Source organism: Leucopleurus acutus (assembly GCF_964270905.1).
Source record: "Leucopleurus acutus genome assembly, chromosome: 8".
Classification (NCBI taxonomy): domain Eukaryota; kingdom Metazoa; phylum Chordata; class Mammalia; order Artiodactyla; family Delphinidae; genus Leucopleurus; species Leucopleurus acutus.
Genome location: NC_139151.1, coordinates 20,973,228 through 20,989,687, shown reverse-complemented (window position 1 = coordinate 20,989,687; position 16,460 = coordinate 20,973,228). Strand labels below are relative to the sequence as shown.

The 16,460-nt window shown below is 38.6% G+C and overlaps 1 protein-coding gene across 4 annotated transcripts in view; it reads left to right on the top strand.

Annotated features, from left to right (window-relative positions):
• The window catches only part of DIXDC1 (DIX domain containing 1), a 69,970-nt gene extending 58,150 nt beyond the window's left edge, over nt 1–11,820 (top strand). For all 4 annotated transcript variants that reach the window (XM_082844214.1, XM_082844215.1, XM_082844212.1 and 1 more), the window contains 3 exons: nt 8,236–8,341; nt 9,273–9,381; nt 10,918–11,820. In XM_082844214.1, coding sequence (XP_082700340.1) covers nt 8,236–8,341; nt 9,273–9,381; nt 10,918–10,998 — 296 coding nt within the window. In that variant the 3' untranslated portion in view covers nt 10,999–11,820. The remainder of the gene's footprint in view (nt 1–8,235; nt 8,342–9,272; nt 9,382–10,917) is intronic.
• Nucleotides 11,821–16,460: the final 4,640 nt, after the last annotated feature.

Genomic DNA, 16,460 nt, shown 5'->3' with positions numbered 1-16,460 from the left:
AACAACAACAATAATTATTTTAAAAGTAATACAGTAGACTAGTGGAATAGAATTGAGAGTTCAGATAAAACCCATATATCTATGATCATTTGACCAGCAAATAGTATCTTCAATAAATGGTGTCAGGACAACTGATATCCACATGCAAAAGAATAGAGCTGGACCCCTACCTCACACCATGTACAAAAATTAACTCAAAGTGCATTATTGACCTAAATACAAGAGTTAAAACTATGAAAGTCTCAGAAGAAAACACAGGGGGGAATATTCATGACCTTGGATTCTTAGACATTAAAAGCATGAAAAAAATAGAAAAATTGGACTTCATCAAAACTGAAAACTATTTTGCATCAAAGGACATTAACAAGAAAGTGAAAAGACAACAAGAATAGGAGAAAATATTTGAAAATCAAATATCTGATAAGGGCCTGGGATGAACAATATATAAAGAACTCTTACAGCTTAATAACAAAAGACAGAAAAATCTGATAACAAATGGGCAAAGGACTTGAATAGACATTTCCCTAAAGATGATAAATAATTGACCAATAAGCACATGAAAATATGCTTAAAATCATTAGTTATTAGGGAAATGCAAACCAAAACTAGAGTGAGATACCATTTCATGCCTACTAGGTGGTTCCAAAAAAATGGAAAATAACAATTGTTGGTAAGGATGTGGAGAAATTGGAGCCCTTATACATTGCTGGTGGGGATGTAAAATGGTACAGCCACTATAGAAAACACTTTGGTGGCTCTTCAAACAGTTAAACATAGAATTTACTATATGACCTAGCAATTCCATTCCTAGGTATATACCCAAAAGAATTAAAAGCAAGTGTTCAAAAAAACAACTTGTACATATATGTTCATAGCAGAATTATTCACAATAGCTAAAAGGTGGAAGCAAGCCAAATGTCCATCAGTTGATGAGTGGATAAACAATTTCTTATATATGCAGACAATGGAATACTATTCAGCCATAAAAAGGAGTGAAGTACTGATACCTGCTACAATGTGGATGAACCTTGAAAATGTTAAGTGAAAGATGCCAGACACAAAAGGGCACAATTTGGATGGATCCTTTTATATGAAATGTCCAGAACAGGCAAATCCATAGAGACAGAAAGTAGAGTAGATTAGACAGATGTCAGGATTAGGAAGGGAGTGGCCGTTTAATGGGTACAAGGTTTCTTTTAAGGATAATGAAAATGTTCTGGAACTAGATAGTGGTGATTACACCACACTGTGAATGTACTAAATGCCACTGAATTGTACACTTGAAATGGTTAAAATGGTGAGTTTTGTGTTATGTGAATTTTACCTCAATTTTTAAAATGTGAATTTTAAAAAAGACCTGGAAGGAGCCTTGTTCCTATGCTAACAGAAAGAAAAGGTTGAATAGTCCAAAATACCATAACTTTCTTGAATCCATCAGAGAGATGAAATCAGAGGGTAGCTAACTAGCCAGAAATGTAAACAGGTCCCTTAGTGGACAGATAGGTTACAGCACTTGTTCACTTGTGGCAGAGCATGGGAGGAAGGTGGGACCACCATACAAACAGCTAAGATTTTAATGAATTGTGAAAGGCTTTGCAGAGATTATAGGAACTCTGGGGGCCATGAATGCAAGAATAGTTTGCACCTACTTGCTGACTCTTCCATCGACTTCCATTTGGGTGCTTATGACAAAGATTTGTTGTGGGAACAGAGTCTAGAGAAAACCTGTTTTGGTGGTGGAGGCCCAGAGCAGGGGAGCACCTGTCACTGCTGGAAAAATGTGAAGCCCCATCTGGACCTTTGTCCCTTAAAGAACAAAAGTCTTAAGCCACTAAGAAAGGGCAGCAAATTCTGTTGCCCCTCCCTCGCTTTCCCAGGTAAAGGTGAAGACCTATTTCAGCTAGGGGGAAGAAAAAAGGATGAAAGCACTCTCTACCCCAGGGGAGTGGCAGGAAACTGTATTGGGCTCAGATCACTAGAGGTTGCCTACCACTGGGGAAAGAGTAGGATCACTGAGAAAGCCCCACCCTCGAGACTGAGGTTGGATCATGACAACAGAGAGGCCCCCCTTATCCCTCACCACCAGATGAGCAAGTACCTGTAAGAGGCGATAGTAGTCTGCCTCTGTGGGAGGGGCACACGCGTGAAGAGACTGACTCTGAGGCACAGGCACACAAGTAAAGTCTAAAGTTGAGGGTGGAGCAGGAATATTGAGGAAAAACCCTCCAGCAATCCAGCTACCTTCCTAAACATAACCCTAGAGAAATTTGAAGGTGATGGTGTGCTGAAAGTAACCTTAACAAAAATCCCAATCCCAGCTCAATTCCTGACTAGATTGGCTCAGCTGTCCCCACCAATGGCTGGGAAGTACAAGCAGTGTGCCCATTTCTAGACATAAACCTTTTTTACCTTAGTCTCTACTGTCTTACACATGATGTCTGATAGTCAATAAAAAATTATGAGGCATCCACAGAAGCAAGAAAAATATAAGCCACTGTCAAGAGTCAATAAGCGTCTATTCAAGAGTAGACTCAGATATGACTAGGATGTTGAAACCATCAGAAAAGGAATTTAAAAACTGTGTTAATGGCTGAAGTAAAAATGTTAATATAATGCATGTACAGGTGAGGAATTTTAGCAAAGATATGGAAATTATGAAAAGGAGTCAAATGGAATGTTAGAAATAAAAATAAATATTACGAAGATGAAGGGTGCCTTCAGGGACTTCCCTGGTGGTGCAGTGGTTAAGAATATGCCTGCCAATGCAGGGGACACGGGTTCGAGCCCTGCTCTGGGAAGATCCCACATGCTGCGGAGCTAAGCCCATGTGCCACAACTACTGAGCCTGCGCTCTAGAGCCCCTGAGCCACAACAACTGAGCCCATGTGCCACAACTATTGAAGCCCACTCACCTAGAGCCTGTGCTCTGCAACAACAGAAGCCGCCACAATGAGAAGCTTGTGCACTGCAATGAAGAGTAGCCCCCGCTCACCATAACTAGAGAAAGCCCGCGTGCAGCAATGAAGACCCAGTGCAACCAAAAATAAATTAATTAATTAACTTAAAAAAAAAGTGTGCCTTCAGCAGGTTCATCAGGGTCATCAGAAGACTCAACACAGCTAAGGAAAGAATCAGTGAACTTGAAGATAGGTCAATAGAAATTACCCAAACTGCAATACAAAAAGGAAAAGAGTAGGAGAGAGGAAAAAACAAACAACCCAGAGCATCCAGTAGCTGTGGGACGATATCAAATGGACTAAGATACAAGTAATTAGAATCTCTGAACAAGAAGAGATAGAACAGGGCAGAAGAGGTATTTGAAGAGATAAATGCCAATTATTTTTCCAGAAATGCTTTAAAAACATCACACTACAGATCCAAGAAGTACTGAGCATTCCAAGAAGTATGAATAGCAAAAACAACAAAAGAGTCAAATTGCTGAAAATCAAAGAAAAGAGAAAATCTTTTCCCCCTTGAAGAGGGGGAAAATTACTACATACAGAAGAACAAAGATGAGAATTACAGATTTCTTATTAGACCTTGCAGGTTATAGGATAGTGGGGGGATATTTTTAAAGCACTGAAAGAAAAAAATCTAGAATTCTATAAAAAGCTAGAATTCTGTAGGTAGAGAGTATATATATATTTTTTTACACAAAACCAAGAGAATTCATAACAAGCAGACTTGCACGGCAGGAAATGTTAAAGTAATTTCATCAGACAGGAAGAGTATGATATGAAAGAAACTGGGAGATGCAAAAAAAGTGGTTAAAATGAAGGTAAATGTAAAAGACCTTCCCCCACTTATTTTTAATTGCTCTAAGAGATAACAGGCTGTTTAAAGCAAAAAATGTATTGATGTATTACTGGTTTATGCCATATGTAAAAGTAAAATGTGTGACAATAATACAGAGATTGGGATGGAGGAATTAGGACTCTACTGTTGTCACTTCTGTAGTTCTTACATTACATGTGATGCAGTAAATATCATTTGAAAGCTGACTGACTAATTAAAGATGTGTATTTAAATCCAAGAGCGACCACTAAATTTTTAAAGAATTAAATAACAAAATTAATAGGGGAGATAAAAAGGAATTGTAAAAATACCCAATCCAATAGCAAAAGAAGTAAAATATCTCACTATTTAAAATATAGTTTCCATGTTGAAATGGTGTATTCAAACTGAGAATCTAAACACACGGGGCTTTGAAGACAATACCAAAATATATACATGTACACATACATATATACATATATATACATATATACACATACACACATACACACTCCAAAAGCGGGGAGAAAAAGAGGATAAAAGAGAAAAGGAACAAAAAACATGGAACAAATAGAAACAAGGGAGATGATAGATTTTAAAAATAATCTGGTTTTTATTACATAGTTTTTTACCACTTACAAAATTATTGTTTATCAGCATCATATTAATTGAGAAGCAGCCTTGTTTGATGGGGAAAACATAGCTCAACATTGTGAAGATGGTTCATTCTCCCCAAATGATCTATAGCTTCATGCAATTCCAATAAAAATCCTATCAGACTTTTCGTAGACATAAACAAGCCGATACTAAAATTTATATGGATGAAACTAGAATAGTTCAAAAAAAAAAGTTAAGAAAAAATAAAGTAGTTGAAGTGCCGTACTACCTGATTTCAAAACTAACTATAAAGTTAGAGTAATCAAGACAGTGCAGTATAGGTGAATGGGTAGACACATAGGTCATTGGAACAGAGTAGAAAGTTCAGAAATAGACTTACTTATATTTGGCCAGTTGATTTTTAACAACAGTGCAAAACTATTTGATGGCAAAAGGATAGGCTTTTCAACAAATTATTCAGAAAAAGAGCATTGACCCATACCTCATACTGTATACAAAAAAAATCAACTCCAAATGGATCATAAACCTAAACTTAAAAGCTAAAACTGATTTGTGATGCCTTTTAAAATCATGTATTAAATTTACACACACATGTATACGCAAGGCTATGTTTCTGGGTTGTTTATTCGCTGAGGTTTTTGTATATGATTTTTATAGTATTGTCACCCTGAAAGAGCAATTATCATTTTATCACATGAGTTAATGTTGAGTAAGACTATTTTTCCCTCATTAATCTTTTTCTGTTTTACTCGAAAAGCCTGTGCAATCAAACTCAGCCTTCTTCATTAGTAACCTGAAACTCCTCTCACTAATGTCATCAGTGACCTGTTTACCAAACCTGTCTTTATCTACTAGACCTCTGTGTGGCATTTGACATACTCTTACCTTCAAATTCACTTAAAATGTGTACATAACATTTTATCGGTCAGCTTGGGCTGCCATAACAAAATACCATAGACTGAGTGACTTAAACAACAGAAATTTATTTTCTCACAGTTCTGGAGGCTGGAAGTCCCAAGATCAGGATGCCAGTGTGGTCAGGTTCTGCTGAAGGAGGGCTTTCTTCTTGGCTTGCAGATGGCTGCCTACCTGCTGTGTCTTCACGTGGTGGAGAGAGAGTGCTCTGGTGTCTCTTCCTCTTCTTACAAGGGCGCCAGTTCTATGGGATCAGGGCTCCACTCTTATAACCTCATTTAACTTTAATCCCTCTTTAAAGGCCCTATCTGTAATACAGTCACATGGGAGTCTAGGGCTTCAACATATGAATGTGGGGAGGACACAACTGAGTCCATAGCAATATTATTTTCATGTTTTATTTTATTATATTATAACTGTTTTGCTATTTTACCCCACTAGACTTTGAGCTCCTTAATGGGTGGGAACTGTACCTAGTTTCTCTTTGTATCTCTAGTACTTGATACATAATAGGCACCCAGTAAACATTTTAAATGTATGATACTTCTGTTCCCCTAGCTTAGGTACTGGTAACTACCATGCATCTGTTTTCCTAGATTATAAATCTTAGTTATTTTTCCCTTTCCCTTTTATCCTTGATGTTCAATTATATCCAAAGTACTAAGACTTTTACCTTCTAAAGTTCTCTTAAATCCATCCCTTCTCTAGCTCCAGGGCTATATCTTACCCTTCCTCATCTTTCAGATTATTTTAATTGCCTCTTAATGGGATCACTGTTTCCAGAATTTCTCCCATCCAACCCATACTAGACCCATACTTGCTGCTAGACTGACCTTTCTAAAATGCCAGTCTGATCGTATCACTTCCTTTGAATATCTCCCCAGAGCTTAAGACTAATATCTAAACATCTTAGCCTGGCAGAGTCCTTTGTGATCTGGGCCCTGCTTTATTATCCTCATCTTCCATTACTTCCCAATGTATTACTTACACTCCAGCCTTACTAGTTGAGTTTCAGTTTTATAAATACATGATCCATCCCTTTTCATGCCTTTACAAGTATCCTTCATTCTGGGAATGCCCTTTCCAACTTCTATATCTGATATATTTTTTAGGTGCTTTGCTTAACAATTCTCCAACTATGGGACCTTTCTGACCTCTTCCAGGTAGAATTAACTACTTCATCTTCAGTCTTCTTGTGCAGTTTGTACCAATCTGATTTTAGTGTATTGTAATTATTTATTATCATACCTGTCATCTATATTGGACTGTGAAATCTTTGAGGTCAGAGGCATATAATTAATTTTATATTCTCAAAATCTAGTGCATGGTAAGTGCTCAATAAATGTTTGTTGAATGAATGAGTGAAAGGATCCATCATAAATTTAATGATAAGAGTGAATATTTTATTTTATTAAAAAGCCAGTGTGTGCCAGGCCCTGTTCTAGGTGATGGAGACAAAGGAACATCGTGGCATGTAGGTTTCAATAATTGGCATTCTTTGAAAAAAATTCTGAAAACTGATTGATTGCTGTGCAAAGAGAGAACGTTCCCTTGTCTTTCTCTCGTGTATTATTCATCCCTCCTGCTTCCTTATTTTAAACCCCTTCCTAGGGAGTTCTCTCGTGGTCCAGTGGTTAAGACTCCATGCTTTCAATACCAAGGGCCCTGTTTTGATCCCTGGTTGGGGAACTAAGATCCCACAAGCCGCACTGTGCGGCCAAAAAATCAAAAACAAAAACCAAAAAACCCCTTCCTAGAACTGCTCTCTGGTGGCTGCCTGTTTGATTGGGATAAATGCCTAGAATAAATGAAGAAAACGTGTAGCTGGAATTGCAGGAGTTATTTTAATAAAAGTTTAATTATTTTTGGTCCTTGTGATAAAAGTTTTTAATTGGTCTTTTCTTCTATTCTCTTAAAGTCATAATCACAAATAACTCATTGATTAAATTTTTCCATAAGTACCTATACAAAGAATAGAGACAAGATATGGATTAAGAAATTTAAGTTAAAAACCCCGGGGACCGGGCTTCCTTGGTAGCGCAGTGGTGAAGAATCCGCCTGCCAGTGCAGGGGACACGGGTTTGAGTCCTGGTTGGGGAAGATCCCGGATGCTGCAGAGCAACTAAGCCCGGGCGCCACAACTACTGAGACTGTGCTCTAGAGCCCGTGAACCACAACTACTGAGCCCGCGAGCCTAGAGCCCGTGCTCCGCAACAAGAGAAGCCATTCCAATGAGATGCCTACGCGTGGCAACACAGAGTAGCCCCCGCTCACCGCAACTAAAGAAAGCCTGCACGCAGCAATGAAGACCCAACGCAGCCAAAAATAAATAAATTTATTAAAAAAAAAAAAAACCACGGGGACCAACACATATAGATCCTATGTAGCTAAGGGATAAAAGTAGACTTTTTGCCTTTTAGACTGGAAATATAAGGCCCCTTGGAATCTGAGTTTCTATGGTAACTTTGCTTCTGTGTTTCTTGTTCCTAATCATTTGTCTTTTCATGAAGTTCATGTGCATTCTCTACCACTGACCTCCGCAGTCTAAATGCTGGCAGTGTCTGCAGCTCCTGCTGTGTGTCTATTCTGCCCTAGCTGAAATCTTGCCTGGCTTCTCTGACCTCTTTTGACTCTTGGCAACAGTGCCTGTCAGAACAGTTGCTGTTCCCCTGTTAGAATCACCTGTGACGGGTGAGAAATGATGGTCCTTGTGATAGCATCCATGTCCGAAGCACCTCTTGTCTTAGTGGCCCCAGTGGTGACTTCCTGTGGGTCACACCCTGTGGACAAGGTGTTTGGCAAGAGTGTGAAAACTGTGCTATGACCTCAGGCAGCTTCATTCTCCTGGGACATTTTGAATAACTAGAAATGATGGGTTGTTGGAAGCAAATTGAATGTTCTGACCACAAAGTCTCTCTCTGATTGCAGAGTTGTCTCACTCACAGAGCTCTCCAACTGTCAGCAGCGCCTGCACGAAGGTGCTCTATTTCACTGACCGGTCACTTACGCCCTTCATGGTCAATATACCAAAGAGGTGAGATTCTGGGATCATTATTTCTCCTTTAAAAAGGACAGGAAGGCAGAATCATTAGTTACTGCCCATCTAACCAGCTGTAAGGTGTTTGAGAAGCAGTGTAGTGAGAAGGGCACAGGAGATATTCAAGTTCTAGTTTCACCACTAACCAGTGGCATTACAAGGTACAGACACAATAATAGTGCTTCCAATCCTGATATGCAAAGATGCTCCAAGTTAGGAAAGCAATTTTTTAAGTGTTCAAAATAGCTTCTGCTGATAGCTTTGGATTACAGCCTGGCATTCCAGGGCTACTTATTACTCATTGATCTTTGTTACTATTTGATGACTGCAGCTAACCTATAGAGAATTCATGTTAAAAACCTTTAAACACTCACTTAATATACTCCCTTCTAAGGTAAATGGCTTTGAAATAAAGATTTTTAAACTCTGGAACCAACTGCTGAGAGAGGTGATAAGATTTCCCTTTCCTAAAGAGTCTGCTTGGTTTGTGTTAGAGGGGAGCTTTCTGAAGTAAAGATGGTGATACTTGATTTAATTCTACCAGCCTATAGAAATGGAATTGTTGCAAATAAGGAAATCAAGAGAACTTAGACATATTGATAGTTTAACAAATTAGATTTCAGAGACTTTGTGTCTTATTTTCAGAGTAAAACAGAAAAAAAGTAATTTGGCTGCTGCCAAAGCAATAAATCTATTTTAAATTCTCAGATCAACCCATTTGTAATGCCATTTTCATTCCCTAATAGTGACTGGCTCCCTAACTTCTGCTGTTTCAGAATCATCTAGGTTATCAAGGGTGGTGACCTAACAAGGCCACATTGTTTCTGCCTCCAGAGACTTTGGCAGGGGCCTGGATTTAAAGCTGACATCTTATCTTTCCAACCTACTGATAAAGAGTCTGTTTTAGTGTTCTCTCTTTTTGTTGCAGGTTAGGGGAGGTGACACTGAAGGATTTTAAAGCAGCTATTGACCGGGAGGGAAATCATCGGTATCACTTCAAAGCACTGGATCCTGAGTTTGGCACTGTCAAGGAGGAGGTACAGAATCCACAGGGAGTCTGGGTGGTATTGCTGGTTGTTCTTGAACCCCAAAGACTTCTACTCAAGGACTAGTACCCAGAAGTACCTCAGTTCCCTAACCAGGTCAGAGGAGTTTCCCAGTGCCTCCGACCAGTTGATTACTCTAGACTGAGAAGGTTCAGGGAATGGCCCAAGAAGTTGATAGCTTCTTTAGTTCAAGGTCTTAATCACTCTAATCAAACTTGGATAGAATTTTTATTTTAAAAAGGAAAAAGTTTTGTTAGGGAAAATAAAGAACCTACATTGAACAAATGCTTGGCTTTCGAGTCTCTTTTCTATCTGTAACCAAACCTTAGAAAACTTTCTGCTTCCTATGTAGAGCAAAATAAACAACCTGGCATGAATATATGAAACTGTATATTGTGGTGGTAGTTTCTCATATAATGAAAATGAGGAAATTCTGCAGTCATCTATGCTTATTCTCAACTCCTTGGCTATTTTCTTAGCTTATACTTCTCTTTGTAATATATCTGCCAAAAACAGACCTTTTCTTTTTTTTTTTTTGAAAGAGAGTTCTGAGTCATGACGTATTACGAGCGCTCTCATAGTGGTTACAGAATGAAGAAGGTTGGAAAAGCCAATACTTTGTTTTGTAAAGATTTCCTGGATTTTCTTGGCGGTCCAGTTGTTAAGACTCCTCACTTCCACTGCAGGGGCCACAGGTTCAATCCCTGGTCGGGGAACTAAAATCCTGCACGCTGCGTGGTGCAGCCGAAAAAAAAAAAAAAAGATTTTCTCACTGAAATGTTTTAATAACCCTTTCTATTTATTAGTGGCTTAGGAAATGAATTGAACAAATGAGTGAAAAGAACTGCATGCACATATGTTAAGATTGGTCTTCGTTCTAACCCTTTCTTTACAATGCTTCGGGCCAAAATTTTCCCCTTTCTCATTTTTTAAATGCTTATAGTACTGCTTTCTTTTGAGAAGCCCAGAGTCCTCTATGGTTAGTAATTTATTAATTCTTATAAATCTCTATGAGCAAAGCAGTACTAGAGGGATGGGATGCGTTTACCATTTCATAGATGCGGAACTAAGGATATATAAGGCATATGTATATATACACACATACAGTGTTGACCTTTGAACAGTATGAGTTTGAACTGCATGGATCCACTTACATACAGACGCTTTTCAATAAATACCTACTACAGTATTACACAATCAGCAGCTGGTTGAATCTGAGGATGCAGAACTGTGGATATGGAGGGCCAACCGTGAAGTTATATGTGGATTTCTGACTGCACAGGGCCAGGGCAGGGAGGGGGGTGGGCAGTGTCTCTAACCGCTGTGTTGTTCAAGGGTCAACTGTATATATATTTTTTAACCAGTTATAACTTTAGGGACAAAACCAAAGGGACATAGGCTCTAACTCAAGGCTTTCCTCTATACTTTTTTATCCTTTATGTCTGAGATCTTCTTTTTCAACCACAGATATTTAGTGAGACTCCCTGTCTTACAATTTTTTCATGGTGGCTTTTTTTCTTTCTCCAGGTTTTCCATGATGACGATGCCATCCCTGGATGGGAAGGGAAAATTGTAGCCTGGGTGGAAGAAGACCATGGAGAGAATTAATGCTGACTATTAGATTGAGGGCTTGTGGAACTTGGCAGTCCCTGACTGCTTCACTCAGGAGAGAAGACTAAAACCAGAATACACTAAGAAGTTTTTAGTTTGTGCTGCCAAAACAGAAGCTTCTCCAAGTGTGACAGCTATAAGCCAGTCCTATTTCTGTGCCTGGCACGTGTGGTACTTAAAGTCCCTGTCCAAAAGTAGACCATGGGTTCTTGTGGAGTTCCTTGTCCGTGGGAACACAGTGTTTTATTCTACTCTGAGGACAACAAACCGAAGGCCTTAACCAATGGGGATGGATGATCCCACTCCTTTATGGGCATGGCTGCTATTATCTGGAACCTGGGAACTGGATGTATCACTCCTGTGTGTTACAGTATTATTTTAATTGGCCTCAGTGGTTGCAGCAGAGTACCAGCATTTGTACTCACAGACAAGGTGAAGGTACCAGCTTTTTTGCTTCTTTGCAGCTATTGCAAACCAAGAATAACTCGTAAGGTGGTACCAAAGATGAAAGCCCACTCTTCAGGAATTTTTTGGACTGGACATGGATGGTGCTGAATTGTTGAATGGATTGAAAAAGGGCTGCCCATATTGTGCTATGTACTACGCTAAAACCATAATTAAGTAAGACCTTGGGCTGCCTCTTGTGTCTTAACTGGTTTTGCAACTTGTCCTTTAGCCCACAGAGGGCATATTTCATGTACTGCTCATTTTCTCTGGGGACTCTTTAACTTTAGAGCCATTTTTTCCCCTTCCAACTGATGAACTTTGTGTTTGAAAGGAATAAGGAGTGAAAGTCTCCTTTCAAATCCAGGCGGGTATGGAAAGGTGCTGCTACCCATGTCTTCTTGACTTTCTTTCTCTCATGACTTTCTTTAGCTCATGGCATCTCGTTTGCAGTCAAAAGGAAACAGACCATTAGCTTCAGTATTTGTGATTTATAAGTACTGAGCATGAGTTACTGGTCTACCCCTCTTCATTTCAAGGCCAGAGTTATTTTCTATTATATATTTAGTCTAGGCTGATCCTTTGGCCACAAAAGAAACCATGGGGGCATGGAGCATGAATTGTGAATGGCAGGGTTGATTCTGGGTGATAACACCTAGAATCCTTTCTCATGTGCAACACTGTCAAGTGTAGAAGCTAAGATTTAAACTTTCAGAGATTACTTTATATCTTGAGTTTTCTCATTCATTCACCAAGCACCATCAACCAATCAGATATATCAGTCTCTCTGCCTGTGATCATCAGTGTACACTGCCAACCAGAAGAGTCAGACAGATCAGCTGTGGGTTCTTGACCTGTCTGTCTCTAGTTCATCTCCCCTTTTCAGCCATTTCAACAGACGACTGATCGGAGCTCTGAGATGACGTTTTGTTGTTTTATATAGATGTGTCTTTAAGTTCATGTTTGGAGAATTCTTTTCTACTCATTTGCTTTTTGTCCAAGAACCATGTCTATTTTTATAACTTGAGTGAGAGTTCTGTATATTCTCACATTCTGTATACTAGATCCATTTTCTAGAGAACCCAGTTGCTTTTATACAGGCTCTGCTCTTCTTACCAGCCCTTGTGGTTTCGGAACAAGCTTTATTTTATTACAAGTATACTAATGACAGATTACTCCTGTTCCAATTCTACCAGCCTTTTTAGTTATGGAGTTAGTTTTACGGAACCTATTTGATGGCTCCTCTAGCTGACGGAAGGAACTCAAAAGACACCTGATGTCCTTCATGTAAGTTTACCTGGTCTCCTCCTACTGAAGAATGATTTCTCATCAGAAATGACTGGGAAAATTTGGGAAAGTCATTTATAAGCAAGAATAATTCATTATGAAAGCAAACAGAAGAAAACAGTATATTCTCCATTCCACCCCCCCAGCCAGCCCCCCCAGGAAATCTGGAGAAGTCGTCCTCATGTCACCAGTTTCTCTGTTGCATGTATTTTAGTGTTTTGCTATAAGACAGCATGAGGGTTATCAGGCCAAAATTTGTTATTGTATTTTCAGTACAGTTTATCTTGAACATCTGTCGCTTAAATCAGTTTTACTTGTCAGTTTTCTTTCAGCAAACATTCTTACTATTATGTAGAATTTAACTTTTCAGAGAAAATTAAATCAGAGAAAATTTTCAGAGTCCTCTACCTTCTTTGTCTTTTATCTCTATGTCTTTTGGAAAAGGAGCTGCATGGCCTTAGTGCCTCCACAGAAAGCTTAAGTTGAATTAATAGCTCATTAATCACATGCCACGGGTGATAACTAAGCACCCCCATTACAGGATGGCACACCAGAGTGTTTGTATAAAATGTGTTGGTAATCCTCATTCCAGTTTCTAAACAGAGGAGCCTTCTAGGAGGAGTGTGCATTGATTCATTCTGGTTTGAATTGTCTCCTATTTGATACACTAGGAGGCCTTTTGACTTATTCAGAGCATTACCCCCTACTGGCATTTGTGTGGGACAGTCCATCCTGCTACTGCTGAAGTTCTCTTTCTTTGAGAAAACTAAGGAACTAGAATGTTTAGAGTTCATGAAATAATCTCTAAACCTGATTTAAAAAATGACCCTCTCACAAAAACTAAGTAAAAAGCTCAATTCCTTAAACAGTCTTCATTTAAAAACTGAAGACTGTTCTCACTCAGTTAACTAAAGTAGCTGGAATTGGAACACTTTACAATTTCTACCTAAAGAATTTAGGTTAAACTTACTTGGTAATATCAATGCTGCTTACTGACCAACTTTCCAGCTCTTTTTGACCAGGAAGGTTGTAAATTAAGGAAAATATCTTTATACTCTGTATTCAATCCAAGAGGACTCTAATTACTTACAATCATTTAGGTCATAATAATAATAATTTTCATTTTTTTCCATAAAATAAGCTTTATGATTGCACACTCCTTCTATTGTCTGAATTTATGTAAGAGGTACAGCTTGCTTAAAATATATATGTAAAGTTATATTTTCTTAGAAACATGGATGTTTGCAACCATTGCTTTCAAAGAGATTATTACCATGTATTCTGTTTTACGTTTTCATGAAGATTGTGTTATACCAGAGGCTTCTGATTATCAAAGTGATAAACAGTTTTAACTGTCTGTACCAGATTTGTGACCTAATTTAAAAAAAACCCAGAAACAAACTACGAATAAAATGGAGTTTGCAAACTAAATACCATTAATAATTTTCACTTGTGTTTACTGACTGAAATTAATCAAGAAAGCCATTTACATTTAGTGAAAGTAAATTTCCTCAAGTGATCTCCCTGGTAGCATGTTTACTCATTACTTGGGGAGTAATAGGATTACTTGGAGAGATAAGGATTACTTTATTGCTACAGATATTACTATTGGTATTTCTAATGTAAGTGCAAAATATCAATAGGTTATATTATCAAAGAAAATTCATTTACGTAGCACTTCTTTTGACATTATATATAAATGTGCAAACAAGTAAGAACCCAAGACTCTAAACTGTATGACAAAACAGTCTCTAATGCAAAAGCAAGAAACATTAACAAGAGGCTTTCGGGAATGTGTATTTAAAAGAACCAGAACTTTCAAATTAATTTGAAAGATGCCTTCCTAAAACTTAGCCTTCATTTATCACTTTAAATGTTTTATATAGCTAAATCTTTAGCCCTGGGTGCTTTCACTTGCCTTCCAATTACATATTTTCAACTATTAATTACAAGCCATTTTAACTGGGTTATTCCATTATTATGTTAAAATTAAACATGTAAAGAACTTTCACTACCAACTAATTCCTCTTTACATCTAACCCATTCTGTATCAGTAATATCATTCTACAAGTCTCAGGACTGATTTGACAAACCTAATTATTCCTAGCTTACCTCTGGGGTAAACTTACCACTCCTAGACTGTTTGACCTGTGCCCTCTCATGATTTAGCTACACCTGTAAAAAGTATATTCAAAATGCAAACTCGCTATGCACTGAAAGATGCAAAACAGGTTTAAGCAAGGCTACCTAAGTAACTGAACAGCAAACTGAAGATCATCTCATACAAAGACTAACTTAAAGTAATTTAGATCCAGTTATTCAAATGCAGTGGAAGTACTGTAGTAAGATATCTTAGCCAATTCAAAATCGTTAACATTTTTATAATAATTTACAGTTACAGTATAAGCCCTTTCACTAATCACAACTATTCTTACGTTGCTTCTTCCAGTTGTTACTCATAAGTAGTTTTACATTATGGTAACAATATAATTGCTCTACTCCTATTTTTATTTTATTTTATTAATGTTTTGGCCACACTGTGGGGCATGCAGGATCTTAGTTCCCTAACCAGGGATTGAACCTGCGCCGCCTGCAGTGGAAGTGCAGAGTCTTAACCACTGGACCGCCAGGGAAGTCTCTCTACTCTTAGTATTTCAAATGTGCCTTTCCACTTAATCTGGGAATTTTGTTTCTCAGTTGTACTCCCTGCATATTATTCTGCCAGACAGCCGTGCCTGCTTAATCTTTTCCTCATTTTTGGATAGTTAACGTTTTTCCAATTCTTCTTCTGTCATGAAGATATTAAAACTTTTTTTTTTAACCTTATTTTGGATGCCTTAAGGATACTAGAATAGGATTTGGGGAAAATGTGCAAACATTTTTTCCCTGGTTCTTTTTCCTTACTATCCTACCATCTCTAAAAACAACCTCCCGACGAATGCACCTCCTTCTCTTCAATCTCATTAATACTGAGGTGTTAGAATTTTTAAAGTTTCCAATTTAAGTAGGTATGATATAGTGCCTTCTGACTGCCTTATTTTTTCAAATGTTTAATTACCAGCAAAGGTGAACATGTTTTCAAATGTTGGTTTTTCTTACTTCTTGTGTTCTTGATGTACACTGGGGATTTAGGGATATAAATATAATACGTGCTTCCTTCTAGTTTAATGTCACTCTCAGCTGAGAAATGAGACATTTTCTAATTATAGGATAACCCTACACAGAAGGGTACCTAACAAATGTAGGTAGACGGGATTACATGGCAAATTAGAAACAGAAATCTGTTTTGTAAACTTGTAGCTTCATACATAGAATATGCTTAATCCTGCTACAGTACTCTAGGATGTGGGAATATATCTTCCATTCGGCTGCCCTTCACATCATTTGGCTGGAAAACCTGTTCACCCCGGTTTCCTGTTGGGCTACAAACCTGAAATTAAATCTTTGTAACCCAGTACAGCCTGCGCGGAGCGAAGCCCCAAACCTGGTGGCGGTTGGGTCCGTTGAGGCTGCGAGCGCATCCGGCGAGCACAGTGATGCGCCCTCTGGCAGTCCTCTGCCGGAGCGCCTAGACCCGCCCCTCGGCCGCAGGCTCTCCGCGCCCGGCTGATCCTCGAGACCCTTCCCATTCTTTCCTCAAAACGGGGCCACGCCCCTCAGCCCACCTCTGACCACTCTGCCTGTATCAGCCCCGCTCTCGCCACCTTTTTAGGCCCCTCCCTTTCGGC